The sequence below is a fragment of the Diorhabda sublineata genome, chromosome 2 (genome assembly GCF_026230105.1).
Source record: "Diorhabda sublineata isolate icDioSubl1.1 chromosome 2, icDioSubl1.1, whole genome shotgun sequence".
NCBI lineage: Eukaryota > Metazoa > Arthropoda > Insecta > Coleoptera > Chrysomelidae > Diorhabda > Diorhabda sublineata.
Genome location: NC_079475.1, coordinates 40,347,158 through 40,370,801, shown reverse-complemented (window position 1 = coordinate 40,370,801; position 23,644 = coordinate 40,347,158). Strand labels below are relative to the sequence as shown.

General features: G+C 33.9%; 2 protein-coding genes and 1 long non-coding RNA gene across 3 annotated transcripts in view; 2 read left to right on the top strand and 1 right to left on the bottom strand.

Annotated features, from left to right (window-relative positions):
- Nucleotides 1–17,710, top strand: part of LOC130453334 (mucin-2-like) — a 27,917-nt gene extending 10,207 nt beyond the window's left edge. Inside the window, exons 5-19 of the mRNA XM_056793012.1 lie at nt 2,454–2,583; nt 2,655–2,840; nt 3,486–3,748; nt 3,814–3,942; nt 4,007–4,179; nt 4,243–4,362; nt 6,443–6,663; nt 9,720–9,822; nt 9,899–10,061; nt 10,127–10,249; nt 10,987–11,151; nt 12,002–12,247; nt 12,702–12,776; nt 12,945–13,007; nt 13,066–17,710. Coding sequence (XP_056648990.1) covers nt 2,454–2,583; nt 2,655–2,840; nt 3,486–3,748; nt 3,814–3,942; nt 4,007–4,179; nt 4,243–4,362; nt 6,443–6,663; nt 9,720–9,822; nt 9,899–10,061; nt 10,127–10,249; nt 10,987–11,151; nt 12,002–12,247; nt 12,702–12,776; nt 12,945–13,007; nt 13,066–17,347 — 6,442 coding nt within the window. The 3' untranslated portion in view covers nt 17,348–17,710. The remainder of the gene's footprint in view (nt 1–2,453; nt 2,584–2,654; nt 2,841–3,485; nt 3,749–3,813; nt 3,943–4,006; nt 4,180–4,242; nt 4,363–6,442; nt 6,664–9,719; nt 9,823–9,898; nt 10,062–10,126; nt 10,250–10,986; nt 11,152–12,001; nt 12,248–12,701; nt 12,777–12,944; nt 13,008–13,065) is intronic.
- The window catches only part of LOC130453337 (uncharacterized), a 25,134-nt gene extending 6,439 nt beyond the window's left edge, over nt 1–18,695 (bottom strand). The window contains exons 1-2 of the long non-coding RNA XR_008911038.1: nt 18,582–18,695; nt 2,318–2,538 (exon numbers count right to left, since the gene is read on the bottom strand). This is a non-coding gene — a long non-coding RNA (uncharacterized LOC130453337). The remainder of the gene's footprint in view (nt 1–2,317; nt 2,539–18,581) is intronic.
- LOC130453335 (mucin-2-like) lies at nt 18,652–23,644 on the top strand. Its single transcript, XM_056793013.1, has 4 exons — nt 18,652–18,982; nt 21,134–21,326; nt 22,536–22,910; nt 22,972–23,644. The coding sequence occupies exons 1-4, from the start codon at nt 18,974–18,976 to the stop codon at nt 23,316–23,318; spliced, it is 924 nt and encodes a 307-aa protein (XP_056648991.1). The 5' UTR covers nt 18,652–18,973; the 3' UTR covers nt 23,319–23,644.

Here is a 23,644-nt window from a genome sequence, read left to right as displayed (position 1 = left end):
ATGTTGTGGCCATGCATATCGACCTCCCCAGTCAATTCACCTATTAGAAAAAATGATTTTTCACATAATTTAGGAAGTGGGGAGGAGATCATATAAGTATAACTGACTTCCTGTATGTATTTTCAATAAATAATTACAATTTATGATAATTCTTTTCAGAATTACTCTTTATGGCGAACGGTTTCGTTGATATCTAAAAATCTAAATATCTCCTAAACCATAAATTTTATCGAGTTAAACAAAGAGTACCTTTTTGTTAAAAAATCGATTGAAAAATTGATTTTTGATATTTTTAAATTGTACAGGTTGTCCCTGTAAAAGTTACGGATTGTTAACTTGGTATGTACAACGATTTAAAAATCTAAATATCTCCTAAACCATAAATTTTATCGAGTTAAACAAACAGACCTTTTTGCTAGAAAATCTATCGAAATATTCATTTTTGATATTTTTAGATTGTACAGGTTGTCCCTGTAAAAGTTACGGATTGTTAACTTGGTATGTACAACGATTTAAAAATCTAAATATCTCCTAAACCATAAATTTTATCGAGTTAAACAAACAGACCTTTTTGCTAGAAAATCTATCGAAATATTCATTTTTGATATTTTCAAATTGTACAGGTTGTCCCTGTAAAAGTTACGGATTGTTAACTTGGTATGTACAACGATTTAAAAATCTAAATGTCTCCTAAACCATAAATTTTATCGAGTTGAACAAACAGACCTTTTCGCTAGAAAATCTATCGAAATATTCATTTTTGATATTTTTAGATTGTACAGGTTGTCCCTGTAAAAGTTACGGATTGTTAACTTGGTATGTACAACGATTTAAAAATCTAAATATCTCCTAAACCATAAATTTTATCGAGTTAAACAAACAGACCTTTTCGCTAGAAAATCTATCGAAATATTCATTTTTGATATTTTTAGATTGTACAGGTTGTCCCTGTAAAAGTAACGGATTGTTAACTTGGTATGTACAACGATTTAAAAATCTAAATGTCTCCTAAACCATAAATTTTATCGAGTTAAACAAACAGACCTTTTTGCTAGAAAATCTATCGAAATATTCATTTTTGATATTTTTAGATTGTACAGGTTGTCCCTGTAAAAGTAACGGATTGTTAACTTGGTATGTACAACGATTTAAAAATCTAAATGTCTCCTAAACCATAAATTTTATCGAGTTAAACAAACAGACCTTTTTGCTAGAAAATCTATCGAAATATTCATTTTTGATATTTTTAGATTGTACAGGTTGTCCCTGTAAAAGTAACGGATTGTTAACTTGGTATGTACAACGATTTAAAAATCTAAATGTCTCCTAAACCATAAATTTTATCGAGTTAAACAAACAGACCTTTTTGCTAGAAAATCTATCGAAATATTCATTTTTGATATTTTTAGATTGTACAGGTTGTCCCTGTAAAAGTAACGGATTGTTAACTTGGTATGTACAACGATTTAAAAATCTAAATGTCTCCTAAACCATAAATTTTATCGAGTTAAACAAACAGACCTTTTTGCTAGAAAATCTATCGAAATATTCATTTTTGATATTTTTAGATTGTACAGGTTGTCCCTGTAAAAGTAACGGATTGTTAACTTGGTATGTACAACGATTTAAAAATCTAAATATCTCCTAAACCATAAATTTTATCGAGTTAAACAAACAGACCTTTTCGCTAGAAAATCTATCGAAATATTCATTTTTGATATTTTTAGATTGTACAGGTTGTCCCTGTAAAAGTAACGGATTGTTAACTTGGTATGTACAACGATTTAAAAATCTAAATGTCTCCTAAACCATAAATTTTATCGAGTTAAACAAACAGACCTTTTTGCTAGAAAATCTATCGAAATATTCATTTTTGATATTTTTAGATTGTACAGGTTGTCCCTGTAAAAGTTACGGATTGTTAACTTGGTATGTACAACGATTTAAAAATCTAAATGTCTCCTAAACCATAAATTTTATCGAGTTAAACAAACAGACCTTTTTGCTAGAAAATCTATCGAAATATTCATTTTTGATATTTTTAGATTGTACAGGTTGTCCCTGTAAAAGTTACGGATTGTTAACTTGGTATGTACAACGATTTAAAAATCTAAATATCTCCTAAACCATAAATTTTATCGAGTTGAACAAACAGACCTTTCTGCTAGAAAATCTATCGAAATATACATTTTTGATATTTTTAAACTATACAGATTGTCCCTGTAAAAGTAACGGATCGTTAACTTGGTATGTACAACGATTTAAAAATCTAAATATCTCCTAAACCATAAATTTTATCGAGTTAAATAAAGAGTACCTTTTTGTTAAAAAATCGATTGAAAAATTGATTTTTGCTATCTTTAGATTGTACAAGTTGTCCCTGTAAAAGTTACGGAATGTTAAACATTGGGCGTGAGTCAGATAGAAAAATCACGTAGAACAATTTCTTGCAGATACGTAGACTGGATGAATATTCTGAGTTATGATTACCATTCCGCTTTCGAACCTTCCGTCAACCATCATGCTCCATTATACTCGCTGGAAGAAGAAAACGAATATAACTATGATTCGGATTTGAACGTGGTAAGTTGTTTAATTAAAAAAAGAAAATTTAGCAACAACAATCTTATAATACGTTAATTATTCATTTCTAGCATTATTCTATCAAACACTATCTGAAAAATGGAGCGGAACCGAGTAAATTGGTGGTCGGTATTCCAACTTATGGTCGATCGTTTACACTCCTGAATCCCGATGCTGTTGATATTGGATCTCCTGCAGACGGACCTGGAAATATGGGGGAAGCTACGAGAGAAAATGGATACTTAGCTTACTACGAGGTAAGACTTATTACCCACCGCATCCACCTGATCTGGCACCCAGCAACTTTTTCCTGTTTCATAACCTTAAATTTTCACTTGCAGGAGATTTGTAGCACACGAGAATGTTATAACAGGTTTTTTCTTGTATTTGAGACCTAGGAAACGATTAAACTTTTGTCAAATTTGACAAATACGTTTCGCAAAATGGGTACCGCGTCTTCATACAAAAACAACGTCGTGAAAATGTTTCCATCAAGTGTTTAGCAATGTTTTTCCTTAAAGGAAACGTCTTTCACTGACTGAAAAGGAAGAACCGGCTCTAAAGCCAGTTCCTTCTGCAGTCAAGGTCATGGCGTCAGTTTTTTGGGTTGTTATGGGTTATGCGAAAGTTTGAAAGAAAAAATCGAGCAAAAACGATCGAATTTGGCTAAGAAGAAAATGTTGTTTCATCAAGACAATGCACCAGCTCATACATCCGGTATTGCAATGGTCAAATTTAACGAATAAAAGTTTGAATTGCTACTTCAAGCGCCGTATTCGCCAGATTCAGGACTATTTTCTATTCCTAGAGTTAAAAAAATGGCTGGGTGGTCAACGATTGGGCAACCTAACCTAACCTAACCTCACCATCCTCGTAATCACGTGAATAAATTCATCTTTCAGATCTGTCAGTACGTTAAAGAACAAGATTGGGAAGTAGAACAGCCAAATTCAAAAGTAATGGGTCCGTTCGCGTTCAAAGATGATCAATGGGTGGGATATGACGACGAAGAAATAGTTAAAAGGAAAGCCGAATACGTAGCGGAGCACAACTTGGGTGGAATCATGTTTTGGTCAATAGACAACGACGATTTTAGAGGAAAATGCCATAACAAACCTTATCCTCTAATTGAAGCGGGTAGAGCAGCGCTGCTAGCAGCCCATGGGTAAGCATTTTTCTATTTTTTAGTTTTAAAAGTTGGACAGTAACGAGTGATCGGAATATTTTCAGAGTTACAGACGATAATCTCATCGCCCCAACGAAAAAACCTTTGAAATCTAGAACGAGAACAAGAACCAAAACATCGAATGTACTAGAAACTGAGAAACCAGAAAAAATACAAACAAGGAGAAGGAACAGGTACACGGATTGTTCTAATATTTCATATATTTCATTGTAAAAAATTTGTTGTATGTAATTTCAGAATAAAAACAATCAAAACGAACGAAGAGGAATCTACAACAATACGAAAAACGAGAAGAAAGGATACCAAGAATGTATCAAACGAAGAAGAAACTTCAAGTTACAGCAGTCTCAAAGTTGTGACGCCGAGTTACACCACACCGGCTCCACCGCCAACTCCCGATATGGACGGAGGTGATGTTCCTCAACGAAATTAATTTGATTTTTTTATAATTTCGAAATAAATCGTTATTTTAGATTTCAAATGCGAAGACGACGGATTCTATCCGCATCCAAAGGATTGTAAAAAGTATTATTGGTGTTTGAGCGGTGCTGGAGATTCTGGAATTATAGCTCATCAGTTTACATGTCCTGCAGGTGAGTACAAAACTATAAAAAAAAAACACTAGACCATTAAAACACACGCCAAGTTGTCAAATAAACTTTTTTCCTCGTGATTTACACCATTAGAATAGAAGTTTTTGTTGTTTTTATAAACATTGGACAAAAAAGGCGCTCGTCGACTAAATTCCTAAAAACCACAATCGACATATTTTTTGCTTAAGTCGTTTTATCTACCTATCGCAAATTGTTGTAAGTCTCTGGAGCGTGCAACGAGAATAGCAGCGGAGGATTCAGGACTAGGCAGGACCACAACAGCAAGAAATGACGGTTTTCTCGTCACCAGTGCTTTAAAAAACCGAACGGTAACGGAAAAAATTGAGAAATGTGAAAATAAGCCATTAGACAGTTGCTGGATCATCTTCTCGAACTACCGGACCGATCACCAGATTGAATTTGTTGTCTGATGAATCGCGATTCTGGTTTAAGGACTCAGATAGACGTGGGTCTGTTATAATAAGCGACGCAACCTTTTCGCATAATACTGCGCGCAAATCACGTAATTTTCTTGGCCTGCTCACAGTCCAGACTCACAGTCCATTAAAGATAAGATGTGGAGACTTGTACGGAGACTTGCGCTGGTCCTCATAAATTCTAACGAGCTTCGCGACATATTGGTGCAGGAATGTGATACAAAGCAAGCCTCATCGTTTGCAAGAGCAGGAAATACTCGCCAATTAATATAAATTACAATTACAGAACAATCTTATGACGACTTTGTAGGGAGAAACGGAAAACTACAGCTGGAGATCAGAGTTCATCTCATCGGGTATCTTGATATCACAAAGGTCCATGGATACGGCCCCGACCAGGACCTAACGATACATTTTAACGACAAAGAGAGTTTATTACACGCTGGAGTAATCGGTGAATGTCGAAATCCTTTTGCTGGAGCAGCTTTCTGCTGAAGCAACCCCAAAATAAGTGAATTTTCCTCTGGAATATAGACGGGTGATACTTATAGAACCAGAACTGCTATAAATGATATATTGGATAGATCTTCTTTGGTTATACATCACCAGGAGTATCTTTCTGTCCTCTCCAAACCAACCAGGAGCGAAGATTGGAGCTCAGAGCTTTAATGACTGCCACAGATGATAATCTCCTGTTTGCGATAATTTCTTCGTGGGCAATTCCAAAGGATGTTTGCCAACCTTCATCAGAATACTGCCCAAGGTTTTAGAATGTGTAATCCTGGTCCTCTCCATTCCTATTCTAGTTTTGTTATCATTTTGATGAGCAGCGATCGTTAGTGGACGGGAACTCCAAGTCGATAACGTCCGAAAATTGAGCCTTCAGGATAAATCCTTTTGCTGGGGCAACTTTCTGCTGAAGCAACCCCAAAATAAGTGAATTTTCCTCTGGAATATAGACGGGTGATACCCAGGAGTATATTTCTGTCCTCTCCAAACCAACCAGGAGCGAAGATTGGAGCTCAGAGCTTGCCACAGATGATAATCTCCTGTTTGCGATAATTTCTTCGTGGGCAATTCCAAAGGATGTTTGCCAACCTTCATCAGAATACTGCCCAAGGTTTTAGAATGTGTAATACTGGTCCTCTCCGTTCCTATTCTAGTTTTGTTATCATTTTGATGAGCAGCGATCGTTAGTGGACGGGAACTCCAAGTCGATAACGTCCGAAAATTGAACCTTCAGGATAAATCCTTTTGCTGGGGCAACTTTCTGCTGAAGCAACCCCAAAATAAGTGAATTTTCCTCTGGAATATAGACGGGTGATACTTGAATGGAACTTCTTTGGTCTTAAGTGTTCGGATTATACGTAGAATTGATCCTCTCCAAACCATCTAGGATCGAAGATTGGAGCTCAGAGCTTTAATGACTGCCACAGATGATAATCTCCTGTTTGCGATAATTTTTTCGTGGGGAATTCCAAAGGATGATTGCCAACGTTCATTAGAATGAAGCAGACACTGGAAGATCCCCTCCGTTCCTCTTCTAGTTCTGTTTTGGAATCATCCTTGTTCCATTTGATGGCGTTTCCGTTTAGTTGAATATTGAAAGATCCTGTATGCGTAAAATATGTTGTTCTTCGTAGGTCTTTATTTCAATAAAGCTGCAGATTCTTGCGACTATTCACAAAACGTATTATGTAGCAAGAAAACGCAGAAAGTAACGACCGCATCTCAAGATATTTCACCAGGTTCTACTACTTCGAGTCCGTCATCTACTTCCAGAGCTCCGCCGAAAATTACGGCGGCAACTAGTAGAACTACATTCGTACAAACATCCACTACTACCACAACGGAAGCATACGAGGTGAGTAAAAGTGAAAATACGATGAATCGGCAATTTTTATTAGTTCTTCCATTTCTTCTACAGTTCTACTAGATAAAGATTGCGAAACCGTCACTAAAGGATGCATGTGGGGTAATTTAGTTTTTTCCAGAGGTATTCCCATGGGTAGCATCGGTCTGTATCCTTCGTAAGTCTTACACCTCCTCAATTCGTGCGGATAACGCATATTATCTTGGTTTATCAAATTCCTTATGAGTTCCTTCTTATCGGCGGTTAGTACGTTCTTCAACGGATCCACACAAGCTCCGCATATAACCGGATTTTCTTTTTCTTTTCGAATCCAAAATTCTCGAGTGGGATCCGTATCGCCTCGAAGCTGGTCGTCCTCCCAAGCTTTACCGGACTTTCTAAATTTTTCAGCTAAAGCCGGCATTAGATTGATTTTCAAGGATACCGTATCGATTGTTTCTATTTTATCGATTTTCGGTTTGATTCGTTTGAAATTCGCTGCGCCTTCTCTTTCTTTTTTGCCCCATTCGGTGGTGTACGTCGTTTCGCAAAGCAAATCTCTTATTGCCGGATCTTCGATGTTATCTAATGGTATCGCCGGCAACATAAATACTCTCGGTCTAGTTTTTATTGCTTCTTCTTTTGGTACTTTAATAACTTCTTTCAATTCCTACAATCATAACAAATAGATGAGTTAACCCCTGACAGCTAGAATTATGTCATTTCCTTCGTTATCGCCCTTAAAAAAAATTATCAGCATCATCTTATGTACCGATTCTTACACTTTTCACAATTTACTTCATCACTACAACTAATTTATTGATAATTGTTGATGCGAAGAACAAGAAAAATAAGGAAGGCTTCCGATATAACGTACAAACCAAGGTACAAAGTTAACAGTGGATTGAGGATGGCGGAAAGCATCTTCGACTATTCTTCTACTATTGGAAGAAAGAAAAAGAGCATCGTTTCACCGATCTCTATCTCTCTCTACTCATTATTCTCCCCCTTTCTAGTTCCCACTACTCGTATCAACAAAGTCATAGCACTTCAATTAAAATAGACTAGATAAAGATAAAGAGGTGGTTTACCGACGTTTTTTCTCTTTCTATAAAAAGCTTTAAGCCATTGGAAAGATATATCTTGCTCAGTCTCTCTTCTATATTAACTTTTATCGTAAAGAGTTCAGTATTTTACGTATTAGCTAGATCTGGCTCCAGTACACTAGTGGACGGCCAAGGGCCTCCTGTTAGGCCCGTCGTAACCCACTTGGCATTACCAAAAGCAGACATCCTTTGAGATGCCAAGCGGGTGCTTTGGTTAGAACCTTTTGACGAATTAGCTGAAGAGAGAAAAACTGCAGTAACTTGGTTCCACTGCCGGATGGAGACCGCGTGATTTCCCCACAGCTGTTCTTCAAATGGCCAGTTGCACATTAGACCGTCCCTCCAATTTCGCGTAGCTACCACGGGGCCTTACCACAGATGGAATTTCAAGTCTTTTGGAACCAAATCCTCTCGGTGGAAAGCCGTGGTTGGAGGTCGCAAACTTAACAACCGGGGACGTTAAACCATGAGTCGTCTCGACTGCGTTTTTTTCTTCTTCGCTTCTCTGATGTTGCGGAATTTCAGCACCGGTGGGGCTTCGATATCGGTAGAAACCGACGCTTTTGGGGCACTGGGTTCCTTGGTATCTACTTGCTCAGAGCCCTTGCGGAAAAGAGAAGGTCTCTGCTCTTGTAAGGCCTTTGGAATTCGGCCAGATTTCCTGCAGACGCCTAATTAGGTCTCGGGTACCGTTCATCCAAGATTGCGTTCGCCTTGGATTAAGTTCCTTCAACCTCAAAACATTCACTTTCTTTCAATCTATACAACTAATGAGCAACTTACTTCGAAAGGTTTCCTAGGATCAGTATGTAATATAGGTTTGGGTGTTAAAAATATCTCGAACGGAACTTGTACATCTTTGCGTAATTTTCTCAAAGTACTGTGATCTACTGGTTCGTACGGTTTGGGTTTCTTCTCGATTTTTTCTGCTCGACCCGTTTCATAATCGTAAGTTGTTCTAAAAACATCGCGGTATTTTTTAAAGTCGCTTTGATATGTTGTAGAATAAGATGTCGTAAAGACATCTTTGGTGAGAGTTTCGTCGTAACATTCCATTATCGCCGACGAAATGACAGCCTGTCAATATGACAGATAAGTTTGTTTTGTCCGCTACTTCTTATTCCATAGATCAACAATGAAATTTCGTGTGCGGAAGGCAGACCACACGTAAGAGGCTTTTTCGACCGTCTCTGCAGAAGGTCCCGTTGGAAATTGAGCTAATGCGTTTGGATTATTCTCATTGCAATGAGCATTTGTCTTTAACCTCGAAATATCTGTCCATTGAGCTTCCTCTTGACCAGATCTTCGGAATACAATGAATTAGAAAGCGATTCGAAATCCAATTCAGTCAATTTCGTACTTTTTATCGAATTCTGACAAGATGAATTGTCTTAAAGAAACTTCTACTTCAATTAGTTATCGATTGTGAGCTCAAACACGATATTTATTGTTGTTTCGCCTCAATTAAACTGCTATTTATGTCATCGATTTTGGTAATCAAACACGTATTACTTACGGAAGCTTTTTATTACAGAAAAAGACATCTCTGTATTCTAACCTTAAAGTTAAAGCACACACAAACACTCTTAAGCATATGAAACAGGTTAAATCAGTTCCATATGAATTTCTCTAACGTTTCTGTTAACACTTGTATATATCTTATATTGTAAACACAAAAATTTTTCTATGATTGTAATGGTTAGATAAACGAGAAGTGTCAACGTCAACTGTCATAGTTACACTTCCGTTTCTTATCAGCGCGTCTTCTTTTTTTATTATTCTATGTCATTTACATCAAATGATTCTAGCGACTTTTACCATAGCATTAAAGTCAATTGTATTTTTTCCAAAAAGTTTTCCAGGATTTTTTTTTAATATTAGTATTACTAAAAAAAAGAACCTTCAGACAAAAATATTTGACGTAGTTACTACCATCGTTTATTATTTCTGTAAATATTACAGGAAGATGAAGAATATGAAGACGATGAAGATGAAGACAAAAAGAAAGAGTCGGAAGAAGATCCAAAAGTTATTAAGGAGTTGATAGAACTAATAAAAAAAGCTGGTATGTATTGGTTTGAATCACAAAAGTGATTTAGACTGCACCGATGCACCTACTACATTAATTATTGCATTTCTAGGTGGTCTAGAAGAATTAGAAAAACAATTGAATGCAAAATCGAACGTTGATAATAATTCAGAACAACCAACTACGAAATCGTCTCTATCTAAAACCCTATATGAAAGAGTGCTTAGCAAAGCGATTAAAAATACTCCAACTACAATACCTAGTCCAAAAAGCAGGTAAAATTCGAAAGAACTTTCAATTTTTGTAATTTATATTAATAAGAATTGTTATCTCATTCCAGAAACTCAGTTTTCCGTAATAGTAGAGGACCCCAAAGCGAGAAAACCGAAGAAGATGTTGAAAACACAACTACAAGAAAATCTGAACGTGCAAAACTGCAATATACTTCAATTTCCAGATCCAGGTATTAAAAAACAATAAAACTTTCAGAAATCGAGGATTGCTACGCAAGTTTCGACATATGGCAACACTGACGTGAATGTGTCAAATCTGTCGTTGTCATCATAAGCCAATCAGAACGTGTTGTCATACGATCGCTATTTGAGCTTACAGATACAGATTTTCTATGACTTTCGACGTGGATTAAACCAACTGCAATGTGTCTATTAACTCGTTTCGACTTTTGATGATGAAGAACTATCTCGAACCACCATGTCACGCTAGTTTTCCGAATTTAATAGTTGGCGCACTTCGCACTACAGGACGAATTTCGTGAGGTCGTCCAAAATCGGTTGTTGTGCCAGAAAACATCGATGCTGTACGTAAACTGATATTGCGTCATGTGATTGAGGCATATTTAGGCGTCGAAACGTTCTATTAGAGTAACGTAAAACCGTAAATTCTGAATAGTACACACCAGCCTTTGTGTACCAGAAGTTTTGAAGAAATCAGGGAAACTAATCGCAGAAGACGAATCATTCACCACGACAATACAAGCTCGGATACATCGGTTAAAACAAAAACGTTTTTGAATAGTCGAAACATCGAATCGATGAGTTTGGTTAGGTTAGGTTAGGTTAGGTTATACACCTGAAGAATCCTCGATGGAAATTCAATGATCTCAACGGAAAACATTTTGAAAAACAATATTTGTGTTGGTAGCTCATAAAATTTGAAAAACTCAACAATTATTTGTTACAGACCTGCAGTTTCACGTGATACGGAAGAAGATTCAGAAGACGACGAAGAAATAGAGGAAAAATCAACAGGTCAAACAACTAGAAAAATAACCGACAAATTTCCTGTTTATACAAATATAAGACGAGGTAGAATCAGTACCACGACGAAAGCTCCTGAAAATGACAGGTAAGTTGTTACTTTGGTGTCAAACTAGAAGCTTCTGATATGCTGCAGATCTTTAGAACCATCAGTTATTTATCGTTCTCTTTACCTTTACTTAAAAGCTAAACAAGGAGGTTTGAGCTGCAGAATATGCCATCGCCAGGACTGGCAAGATCCGCGATCACGGCCCAAGGAACGTTGATAAAAAATTGTTAATCAGTGAAGACCCAAAAAGTTTGACTATATATCTTTAAACGCAAAAATTTTCCACGAAAAGCCTCCACGGAGTTTCTAGACTGCGTAAAATTGAAATGAGTCGGTGATTAATAGAACTGAGCCAGTTTTCACAACAAGCAGCAGCTTCATAGCGGCAGAGTCCGTTGAGAACTATGGAGACAGATGGAGACGATTGGAACAAGATTTCCGAGCAATCCATTCTCACGTACGGCCGACACAAATGTAGATGCAACCCCAGTAACACAGTTTATATCAAAACAGACATAACCCCCAAGCTAATCCGTCAAAATGACCTCCAAGTACTCTATGTGATTCGTACCATCGAATCAAACAACTCCGCTACCAAAGAAACCCTTTTTTCGCCCAGGCTCGCCAATATACAGTCCTTCGTCTCCAATACCCTATCCGCCCATGAAATCTACCTCAACTTCCTAGACAACTCTCCCTACCACACACAAATACCTAATGGTCCGGGGGAGGGACCCCAAACCCTCACTTTGCTGGGTATAATCCGGACCCCAGTGTAGAAGGATGATTTAGACCCTTCCTCTTATAATTTTTGATTGTGCTTTATATAAAAGCTGTATTGAACTTGCTAAAACATCAACTCGATACAAATACTTTGGTTTTCTTTCAGGAATAAAATACTAGGAGAAGTACCTGTCGACGAAGACGACATTGAAGATGACGACGATACTGATTCGATCGAAGAGTTGGCTTCGACGACGAAAAAAACGAATATGCCCCAATACGTGAATATAAGACGACAGAGACCTTCTACAACTGAAGAAATTCCCGCTTCTCGTTATTCGGAGATCAGAAGAGGTACTACGACGGAATCTGTTTCTACAGAAGCGCCAATATCTTTATCCACTACGTCGAAGTGAGTATTATGAATCTAATTATCATAAGTATCATAACTAAAGTCGATTTTGTATCAGCAATTACTTATGACGCATATATTTACCTAGTATGTCTCATAACCTCACATTTTGTGACAAGCAGGGACGAGTAGGAACTCGTTCTGGCTTATTAAATACTTCATCAAAACGTGGATTGTAAACATGGTTTGTTTGTCGAAAAAAAGTGACTGAGAAGCTCCAGAAAGTGAAAATGAGTGTTTTCGACCGAATTTCGATCTCGAAAACTGATAAAAAAGTGCAAAAATCGAACTAACTTCTTTCAAACAGACGATTGAATAAGTGAAAGTTATAAAACATCTTCTTTGTTTCTTGTAAGGAGAGATTTCGAAAATTTTGATAAAAAAAATAGTTTCTAGCACTAAAATCGAATTTCTTGTTAACAATTATGATTAGTATGATTAATATTAATTTCAGATACAAACAAATTCGACGAGGGACAACTACTGCCATTACGAAGAAGCCATCAACAGAGGAGACGCAATTTTTGAGGTTAGTTTTCGATAAAAACTATTTAATAGATTATTTCAACTTGAATTTCCTTCAAAGCAAAACTAGAAAATTTGTTGAAAAGCCCCAGAAAGTAGTGATAAGTTAGACTTGTCTTGTTCTTGCGGTTTTGAAAGGTTAAGACCCGACAATCTTTATTTTTAATTGCAGTACTGACGTTTCACAAGACGAAATCCCAGTAACCGAACCGGAATCATCGGAAACAGAATTGGGGTAAAATCAGTTACATCAAATTCAATAACCGTATCATAATCTTAATTGTTTTCAACAGGTCAACAACTTTGGACAAATCATCCGACGATACAAGTGAAGACAATAGAAATATACTTAATGTAATAACAACAACAACAACTAAAACATTTATAACTACAACAGACGACATTAACACCGAAATTAATGAAACCAAAACAACCGAAAAGCCAAACTTACCTTCAAAGCCAAACCTATTTAATCCTATCCAAAGAAAACGGCCGCAACTATTCGAACCAAGACCTTTTTCGAAACCGACGGAAGCTCCAACAAAACCCCCAGCAACTCAAACAACTAAGGTGAGTTACGACTTTGATTCAAAGATCGATAAAATCGTTAAAGAAAAACCCAGTATAAACTTTAGATCTAGAGGCACTTCGAGATTTAATTCCCCGAAAACTGCAGATCAAGAAGATGAAAGCGAAATAAAACAAATAACACCGAAAAGACGATTAGGTGTTAGAGAAAAGTATACAGAAGATCACAGAACTTATAGACCATCTGAATTAGCAGATTTATCTTCTTTAACCGCCGTAGATTTTGATAACATCAAGGAATTACATGCGCAGACTAATCAACGAAGAAGAAGACCAACTACAACAACTCAATCACCCGAAATTGCGCAAAAATCAACGTCGCCTTTTAAAAGAAGAAGAATCAATGTGAATATAAACGATTTGAGTAAAAATTCACCGACAACTGAAAGAAATACTGTCGCGGATTCCTCGCCGTCGATATCGCGAAACAGAAAAATCATTCGTAGATTTAGAACAAGGACACAAGAAATAACGACACCTACATCCACGACAACAACCGTATATGTAAAACCCACGAAATCACTGTTAGACGTAGCTCTAAACGATAACGAAGTTGACGATGATAATTTCGAAGACGCAATCACAGAAGAATACGAAAATATCAAACTTTCGGAATCTAATATCAGAGAAAACAGTGACATTAACAGTTTCGGAATCGATCCGAAATTAAAAAATAAATTATTCGGAAAAAGTAGCGTTTTCGATAAAAAATCAGGACTCGTAGATGTATCTTCAACAGAAACAACAATAAGCAAAATCACTCCAACCGAATCTTCTAAAATAACTTATATAAACTCCGAACCAGTATTTGGTAGAAAAAGGAAAATAATCCGTAAATTTCGACCAACATTTAATAGAAAAAATTCCACAGAACAAATTAACGAAGATACCAAATCAAACGAATCGGAAACCATAGAAAAATTAAACCAACAAAATAAAACTGAAGAATCGAAAGTTCCTAAAAGAATATTCCGTCCAAGAGAAAACATCAGACGGTTCACTCCATTAATTATAGAACCGGAAACAACGTCCCCTAAATATTCACAAAAAAATAGAGGTCCTAATAGAACCTACAGACCAAAATTCGACATCACAACTAGTACCGAATCAAATGCTTCATCTCAAAAGTACAGTTTTGTACCAAGGCGTACTACTAAAGCTACATCAACAACAATTGCACCGGATGAAAATACAATTACAACTACTTCAACTCATAATCTAATAAGTACTAAAACAACTTCTCAACAACCAACAACAACCATTGAATCTGACGAAAATACCATTGCAACTACTTTAACTCGTAATTTAATAAGTGCAGAATATGAAACATCTGATACTGAATATTCAATTACTGAAGACACTACCACTGAAGAAAATATTAGTGACACGACGACAAAAATGGAAAATATCGATATTATACATACGGAAATTCCAACCACGATGACTGTAGATGTTGAAACAACTACTATTGAATTAGAGGAAGCGGAAGTTACAACTGAAAGTTTGGATCAAACAACTGATAGCGCAATCGCAACAGACACGACAACTGACACTCCTCTTGTCACTACAGAAGCTCTACAACAATCTACTGCGGAATACAAATCGAATATTCTACGACCAATTGAAACTAGACCCAAATTTATACCTTCTAAACTGAAAAACCTTAGTATAAATGAAAATACTGAAACCAGTAGCTTCAAACCAAGAATCAACTATAGAAATAAATTACAATCGACTACGATAAGTACATCTACCAGTGAAAAAGAAAAAGACGCGATATTATCCACTAAAATTAATAAAAGATTAAATAAATTTAGACCGAGTAGTAGAAACGAAGATATAAAATCGCTAGAAAATAGCCCACGTTTATCAATAAATAAAAATTTATACAAATATAAAAGACCGAAACAGATTACAAAATCTGAAGAAAATAACGACGAAATCATTGAAGATAACATAAACAGCAGTTCCGTTAAGAAACAGTTATCGAACAACAATATAACACAACAAGATATTGATGATATTGAAGATGCTACAGTAGGTAATGAACCCTATAGAGAAAAATCAGAAGAGAGTAATGAAAAAGAAGATGAAAGCATAGAAGTAACTGGTGTTTTAAAATATATTAACGCTGATGGTATCTCCATGAAACCACTACATAAAGATGACAAGCTTATAGAAGAAAAAGCTACCGAATTAGATGTAGAAGAAATATCGACAACGGAATATTCACCTCATACCATAACATCATCAAACGAAACACCCACAATCGTTACAAATGTACCAGAAACAACTGAAACTTTAATAAATGTTGACACTAGAAATGAAAATTCATTTGACAACCAACAATTTAGTACTGAAGAAAATATTGTTAGATATAGGAAGACTCTAAGAGAAGAAACTACCAAATCAATTAAAGAAGTAGATAAAATAAGTGACGATATTGAAGAAAAAATCTCTAATCGTAAATATTCACCTTATATAAGTAGTACTACGATTAGACCGTCAAATAAACCTTACTTAAGGTCAAGTTTTCCTAAAACGGTTACAGAAGAATCACAATCAAAAGATATCAATTTGGTAAAAATTAGAAACAGAAATTTGTTCAATAACAGAAAACCCAATTCTAATCTTTTTAATCCGGAGGAGAAAGATGAAGAAAATAATGTCAATAATAGTAAAAATTATAGTAGGTATATAAAACCTAAAAAAGAAGAAAGTTCTAAACCGGACGAGAAAGAAGACACGGTTGATAACAAAAAAGAAAAGTCGCCGAAACGTAAATATTCACCCAATGTCAGTAGTACTACACTTAGACCATCTAACAAACCTTATTATTTAGAACCCAGTTCTTCGACAGCTGTTCCACAAGAATTAAAAGATATCGATACTGATGCTGTAAGAACTAGAAACAAAAATTTGTTCAATAGTCGAAAAGCAAATTTCAATATTTTCACTCATTCAACTACACCTTCCACTGTAACAACCGATGAATCAATACTATCTACAACTATAGTACCAGAAGAAACATCTACTTACATTGATACTGATATTACTTACAACACATCACCTCTGCCCGAATCTACGAGTCTTATTCATGTATTTGCGGAAAAAGATGAAAAAATCGAAAGTGAAAAAACAAATGAATCAATGACAAACAAAGTTGAACGACTTATTGAAGTTAATAGAATTGTAAATGTGAAAACTAAAGAAGATAAAGTTAAAAATCACCACGTGGAACATGTCACCGATGAAGAATCGTCTATTTTAGACAAAATAGGCGCTATAAATAGAGTAACAGTTATAAAAGTAGTCGATAAAGATGGTAAATTGTTGGATAATAGCGAATCGAATTATACTCACACCACAGAGTCGCCTATAAAATCTTCTGTAGATATGATCATACAAATTGCAAAAATAGAGGAAGTTCCAAGTAAGAATCTGGAAAAAATAAACTTAACAAATATTTCAGTCGATATTAACCCACCTGTATCGCAAAGAGAAGAAAGGAAATTAGATTTAACAGGAAGTAAAATAGATTATAGTAAACATGAAAGCAATGGTAAGGCCGAGATATTCGGAGGACTTTCTCATATAAATATCATAACACCAAGATCTGTACACCTAACTGAATCGTCGACGATAGCTTTAGAAGGATTATTCCAAACTGAAAAACCAAATATTTTCACGAATAAAAATTCTATCAATGAAGAATTGCTAGAAACGGAAAATTCGAAATTTGTAAACATAAGAGTGCTACAACCAGACGAAGGTTACAAAACAAATAAAAAAATACTTGAAAAACCGAAAATAATTCCGATAAAGATATTGAAACAAGATGACGATATCGTGATGAAAGCGAAAGTAGTAGAAGTATCAACTAAATCGCAATTTAACATGTTTAAAATAGTTCCCATTAAAGTAGAAACTGCCAAACGTTTACCACCCCCGTTACCTTTAATAAGGATAAATAGACAATATAATTAATATACTTTATTATAATTTTAATTAATTTAAATTTAGATTTAATTTATGCTGTGTGTATATACAAAATGTTCTTGTTGTTGTTATAAAAATGATGTATGTTTGATAATCGGTGTAAATACTAAGCACCTTGTAATATATTGAGCACTCTACACTTTATTGTTAGTTTTGATTGTTTAATTTGAAACATATCCAACTAACCACCCCTATTAGTCCGAAAACTACCAATCCTAAACTTTCAGTGATAATGACGTTTTAAATTTAACACGAAAACAAACTGTCGATCAAAAAAATTGTTACCATGACACACTTTATATTTTTCTGATGAAAAAATAAACACAATAATTACACTTAATCTTCAATTAAAAACGTCGTTTTTTGATGCCCTTCATTTTAACTTCCTCTGACAGCTGTCATCATACATAAAAATTCTTGATTAATATGTGCCTAAGAGTTCATTTAACGTGTGTACTAAATAATCTATATTGAATATTAAAACTACTATTACTTATCTAAAATCTCCAAATTAAGTAAAAAATTATTTACATTAACTTACATACATGCATTTCATGTATTTTCTGCACAAAAAATATGCTATGATTAGATATTCTAACAATAAAAATAAATAGTTACGCACACGACAAAGTACCATTAGCCACTTCGTTTTGACTTCGTAATTTTCAACTAAATGTTAGATTTGTAGACAGGGATATTAATTTAAATCCTAATATTTTATTAAAGTGATAATAAAAGTAAAAGTTTGATTTCTTATATCTATTATAATTTTAAGGATATGAGGATAGTTCTTACCTTGTATTAACACAAAAAAACTAATGTACGAGAGCAAATTTTATTTAAGTTACTAGACTTTGAGAATAGTATGGAGATATAGAAAAAGTTGAACAATGCATTGTTGGATTATAATAACATCAAAATAGTTTCTTTTAAGTTTAATAAATGTATATGTACGAATTTGAGACCTAAATATATTGGAACATTCCTAAATTGTGTATTATTAACAAATACTTCTTTTTCCAATGAAAGCAAATCAATTTACTTTATTAATACCTTATTTTTTGGAATCAATAGAGGGGCATTACTTTGAAATATGTTATGAATAACATAATTCATTAAAATATTTCGCATCGATGAAGGTGTAATGAAATTTTTTTTACATCAAGTAAAAGAAATAAGATTAGACTGGATGTTATTAAACATTTCTCATATTTGGACTTACCTCTCACATGGCCTTAAAGGTTAATTGGCAATTATTTCCACATTCTTGCTCAAAATAGTGATTTAATGATACAGAGTTTGTTGCAACGATTAACAAATTTGTAAAGAATTTGATAACGTCCAACAAACATATAAAATTACCACCCGTCAGTTTGCACTTCTAGATCTTCAATTGTAACAATAAAATTTGAAATGTGTATACAATTATAACACTTAAATATGACTAAAAAACTGTTTTGACCAATTCGAGGTTATAATAGGTTATCTATAACGCATTGAAACGGTAAAGTGGTTTCTAACCTATATAAATAAAGTGTGAAAAACATTTCCCATTATAAATATAAAATTTTTAAAGTTTCTAATACTCGATATGTGTTTTAAAGAAAACTCTTAATGTTGAAGGTAAGTTTATTTATGTTTTCTTCATCATATAAACAGCTACAAAACCTGTATCATTACGCTTTATATATTAATCATTTCATTGCCTTGATTTTTGTTCGGTGTTCATGGATAGGAAACAATATGATTTTCTCAAACGACACAAACTGTTAATTTCTGTTCAATAAAGCCAGAGACATGTATTTAATTTATATTTACAAATTTATAAAGTAAACTCTTTCAGCAAATTACCAAACCAATTATTTCTGGTGTTCTGCATGATTAAAAATTCATTCCAGCTGTTTGCAAATTAAGATTTTTAAAATTAATCATAATATAACGGTTTTCATTATATAAACTTGTATATTATATTTTACTCTATTGGAAATCACTTTTACACGATAAGAATAAATCATGAGAAAGTTATTTCACTCAATGAAACGCAATTAATTAACTTTATTTTTATTAACATTTCATACAAAAACCTGTTTTCTTGTTCAATAATTATCGAAATTTCGTTTTTGAATCGCGATTCTTACAAATATGGATGAGTAGGTAATCATTAAATGTGATAGAAAGGTGAGTCAGGAAAAGTGATTTACAATAACCTTGAAAACGAAAGTGAAATATGCAGAAGAATTGTTAAAATTAATCAATTGTTTTCGATTAAGTTTTCATATTAAATTGATTAATTAACTGCCGAAATGAATGTAAATACCTACATAATATTCTATTGATATTTATATAACCATCGATAAACCTAAATTTACTAATTAGTTGGGGTAACCGAAGAGATGTGGTCGTTGAGAAACTGCTTAATGCTATTAGAAAAATAGAAATGCGTGTCCGCGGTTACGGTAACCTTATTTGTTAGGAATCTAATTGTTGTGGTCAAATACTGTAATTAATCATTAAACTGTAATATTAAATTATATAAAATAAAGTTATCCGTCAATGAACTGTACAATGATACTTTAGTTAGGAAATATAGAAAATCTACGACTTCTGAAAGACTTTCCCATGATAATGAGATACCATAACAAATATTAAAGACTAGAAGAGTGAATGACTGAAAAGATATGACGTAACAAACAAAAAAATATACTAAAAAAAATCTTCCAAATAACTGAGTGTACCAAAATATACAGAATATCGAAATGAATAAATTTGAATACAGATTTCAGAGAAAAAAAATTCTTGAATGTTTGGAAGTGGGGTCCACTCTATTTTTGGTCATAAAAAATCAATATTTGCAATATTTTTTCCTCATTTTGTTTATCTGTTTTACGTGTTTGAAAGTTTAAGAACTAAGCTTTCAACACTTTATTGGTTGACAAAAAAATATATATGATTAGTCGTATTACTATTTTTATTAACAAAAAGCAAAATTTTATACTCTAACTGAATAATTTTGAAACTTATGCAACGTTACAAAAAAAAACATGAAGAAAGAGAATCCTAACCTAACTTAAAAGATTTCTAATTATTTGTAAAAATTGTATAAAATATTATTTCATTTGTTTTTTTTTTTAATAGTTCGTTTTGTAAATATTTTTCAAAAAAACATGATAAATTCGTTAGAAAAATTATTAAATAAACTTTTTAGAGATATATCGAGGAATTTATAGTATTTGGATTTTTTTATTGTACAAACAAAAGTCTTAAAATATGGGTTTTCAAACTTAGGTGCCACATTTGTCTTAAATGCGACAAAAAACGATCAAAATTAAAGAAAACCATTGGAAATATCAATTTTTCCATTTTTTATGATCAAAAATATGGCGGACCCCACTTCCAAATAATAACTGAAGATTCTTGTATTAAATTTCGATCAAATACTTTATAATTTCTGCCAAACAGGTGAAATATTATAGATGACAAAGTTTGGGAAATGAAACTCAACAAGACATAAACATTTATTTGCATTAAATATTATAAAAGTATAAACTAACCTAAATGTGTTACTTTTTTTACGCTACAAGTCTATTAATTTCAAGGAAATGAATTAATCCATCGTAACTCACCTTGTAAATAAACCGACTGTTTTTCAATTTTGTGCTAATCCACTAATAATTCACTTTTTAACAATGTAGTTTAAAAAATAGCTATTTAACAGAATATTTACATATATTTCACTCATAAAACTAATCATATAAACAAAACTAAAAATTTCAGGTACCATTTAGAACCTTCTTAAGAAGAAGAACCACATTTCCGAAGAGATTTCAAAGTACGAATTCCATTTCGACTCCAGCAACGACTACAAACATTCCTTCACAACCTCCGTCGAGATTCTCAAAACCGACTGGCCCGTCTCGTAGAATATACAAGACGAGAACAACTACTATTAAATCATTAGAAAGTCAAGGTGAGATGAAAAAAATTCCTGGTAAGAAATTTTGTGGTACAGATATGGTGGGATAAAGGTTTAAAATTAATGTTCGTTATGGTTTGATAATTCTTATAAACCGGGACGTCAGCAATCACGTATATGTTTTTTAGATACAAATAAAATTAGGTTAGAAATTTATCACGTGATTAGAGGGGCGTATAATATAATCACATTATAATGATATAACCAGTGGCGGCGTATGAAAGGAATAATAATTTTAAATATACACTAATATTTTGATGTAGAATTTATATATTTCAAATATTTTACGGAAATATAGAGGGTAGAGGATTTTAACATGCACGAACGTACTAATGTCGTAATCGTCCAGGAGACAGCGGGTTTTTTTTAAAGAAATTTTATCCCAGCTGAATTTAATACAGTACTCTTACGCGTGGATGTCACGTGTTTTGTATAAAAAACCGGTATGATCCAGTTTTTGTTAATACTTGTTAATAATTTAGTAGTAACAGACATCGTTTGACACCCAACTTGAGTGGAATATTTAGATTTATACTTATTTTCGTTGTAACTTCTCATTTGCTTATACAGGGTGATAGGGGAAAACAGTTAAACTAAAATCTATGGGATTTGTGAGTTTTTGTCTAAATTTTCTTCTGGATGGAGAAGGGAAGTTCTGGAAGGGGCATTTTCTCTATAAGCTCCTGATTTTGTGATCGTAAAACTTGTAATTTTCTTTATTATTGTTATTAAAAGTTTGGAAAAGTAACTTGAGTAGTTTATATGTTCGAAAACTTGAGATTAAAATATATTTATTCATCCAAACAAAGTTCACAGCGCTGTAATCATTGGGGGTACATTTGAACTACCGTATTATTAAAGGGGAAGTGAAAACAGATTTATGAAGGGCTTGAAATGAAACCGGAAACTTAAAAAGGTTAGGTTCTACATCTGAAAGAATTTAAGGTTCATTTGAACTACTGCTTTAATTCTCAACTAATAATTAGTTTTAAATTGTTTTTTCTTAATTTAAACAACTGTAATTTGTTTTATCTTTTTATAATTATTGTCCAAATTTTACTTGGAAGTTCTAGAAGGGATTAGAATTTTGTGATTCTCCCCTTTCTGAATCCTCCATGTTTATTTCCAGTCTTTGTAGTGGCAGCACTGCATCTATCTAACCTTCTCATTTTAATTTAAAAATTAATTTTATGATTTTTCCAGAAACTTCTACAACGACCAAACCCAATACGGATGTTTCTTCCGGTTTCGTACGAAGACCTTTTATACGTCGACCGACAAGACCTACAACAACAACGAAACCTTTCGGTTTAGTAGCAAATTCAGACCAAAAAACATCACATGGTTTGGATCCTACTAATGAACCGATAGAAGTTAAAAATTCGATTCGTACAAACACGCCAAATACATCTCTAGTACTCCCGCCAATCCAGTATAATTCAATCGATGCTACGAGACCCGATTACCTCTTATTCGATGACGTTATGAGTACTACCGTTCAGCCTAGAAGAAGTACCGTCACGCCAACTCACCATTCCTCGACAACCACTCGACCTAAATTGTACCATACCTCGAGAAGTAAGTACCAAGGGGTTTAAAAAATTTCCATTAATGGAGCAAGAAAAATATTTAATTTTAGTTCGTCCAGCTATAAAGCATACAATAGCTAATACAAGTCCATACCAAACAGATTTATTCGGCAAAATTCATCGTCCGAATCTTGAAAGCGACAGTTTATATCCCAGTGTCTTAATGGATCAATTACCAGCTCAAACCAAAGTTTTGTTACACGGTAACGGGTTAATAGAATGTTTAGACCAAGGAAACTTCCCCCACCCTGCTTCCTGCAAGAAGTTCATATCATGTTCTAAAATGGAAAACGGAAAAATGATCGGATGGGAATATACGTGTCCGAGAAATTTGAGCTTCGATCCCATTGGAGGTATTTGTAATTGGTCTACTGATGTGTTATGTGATGTTAATTAATTCATGTATTAAAATAAATTATGTGAATCATTTTTATGGTCTCAATATTTATATTTGTAAGAATAATAAATTTACTCAACATATATTTGTTTTATTTTAAGAATCCTATTTTCTTAAACTTATCTAGTATTAGGTACACGATCACGACCTCGTGATCACAATCGCTGATTTCGTCAGTCCATTTGTCATAATAGCCGCGTGAACACATGTTTTTATGACTGTCACTTTAGCTTCACGTTGGTATTAATTTTGTACGTTTATGCCACAGAACATACCTTAAGGGTATATCTTGTGGTTTATTCTGGATATTTTACAACACTAGTAAC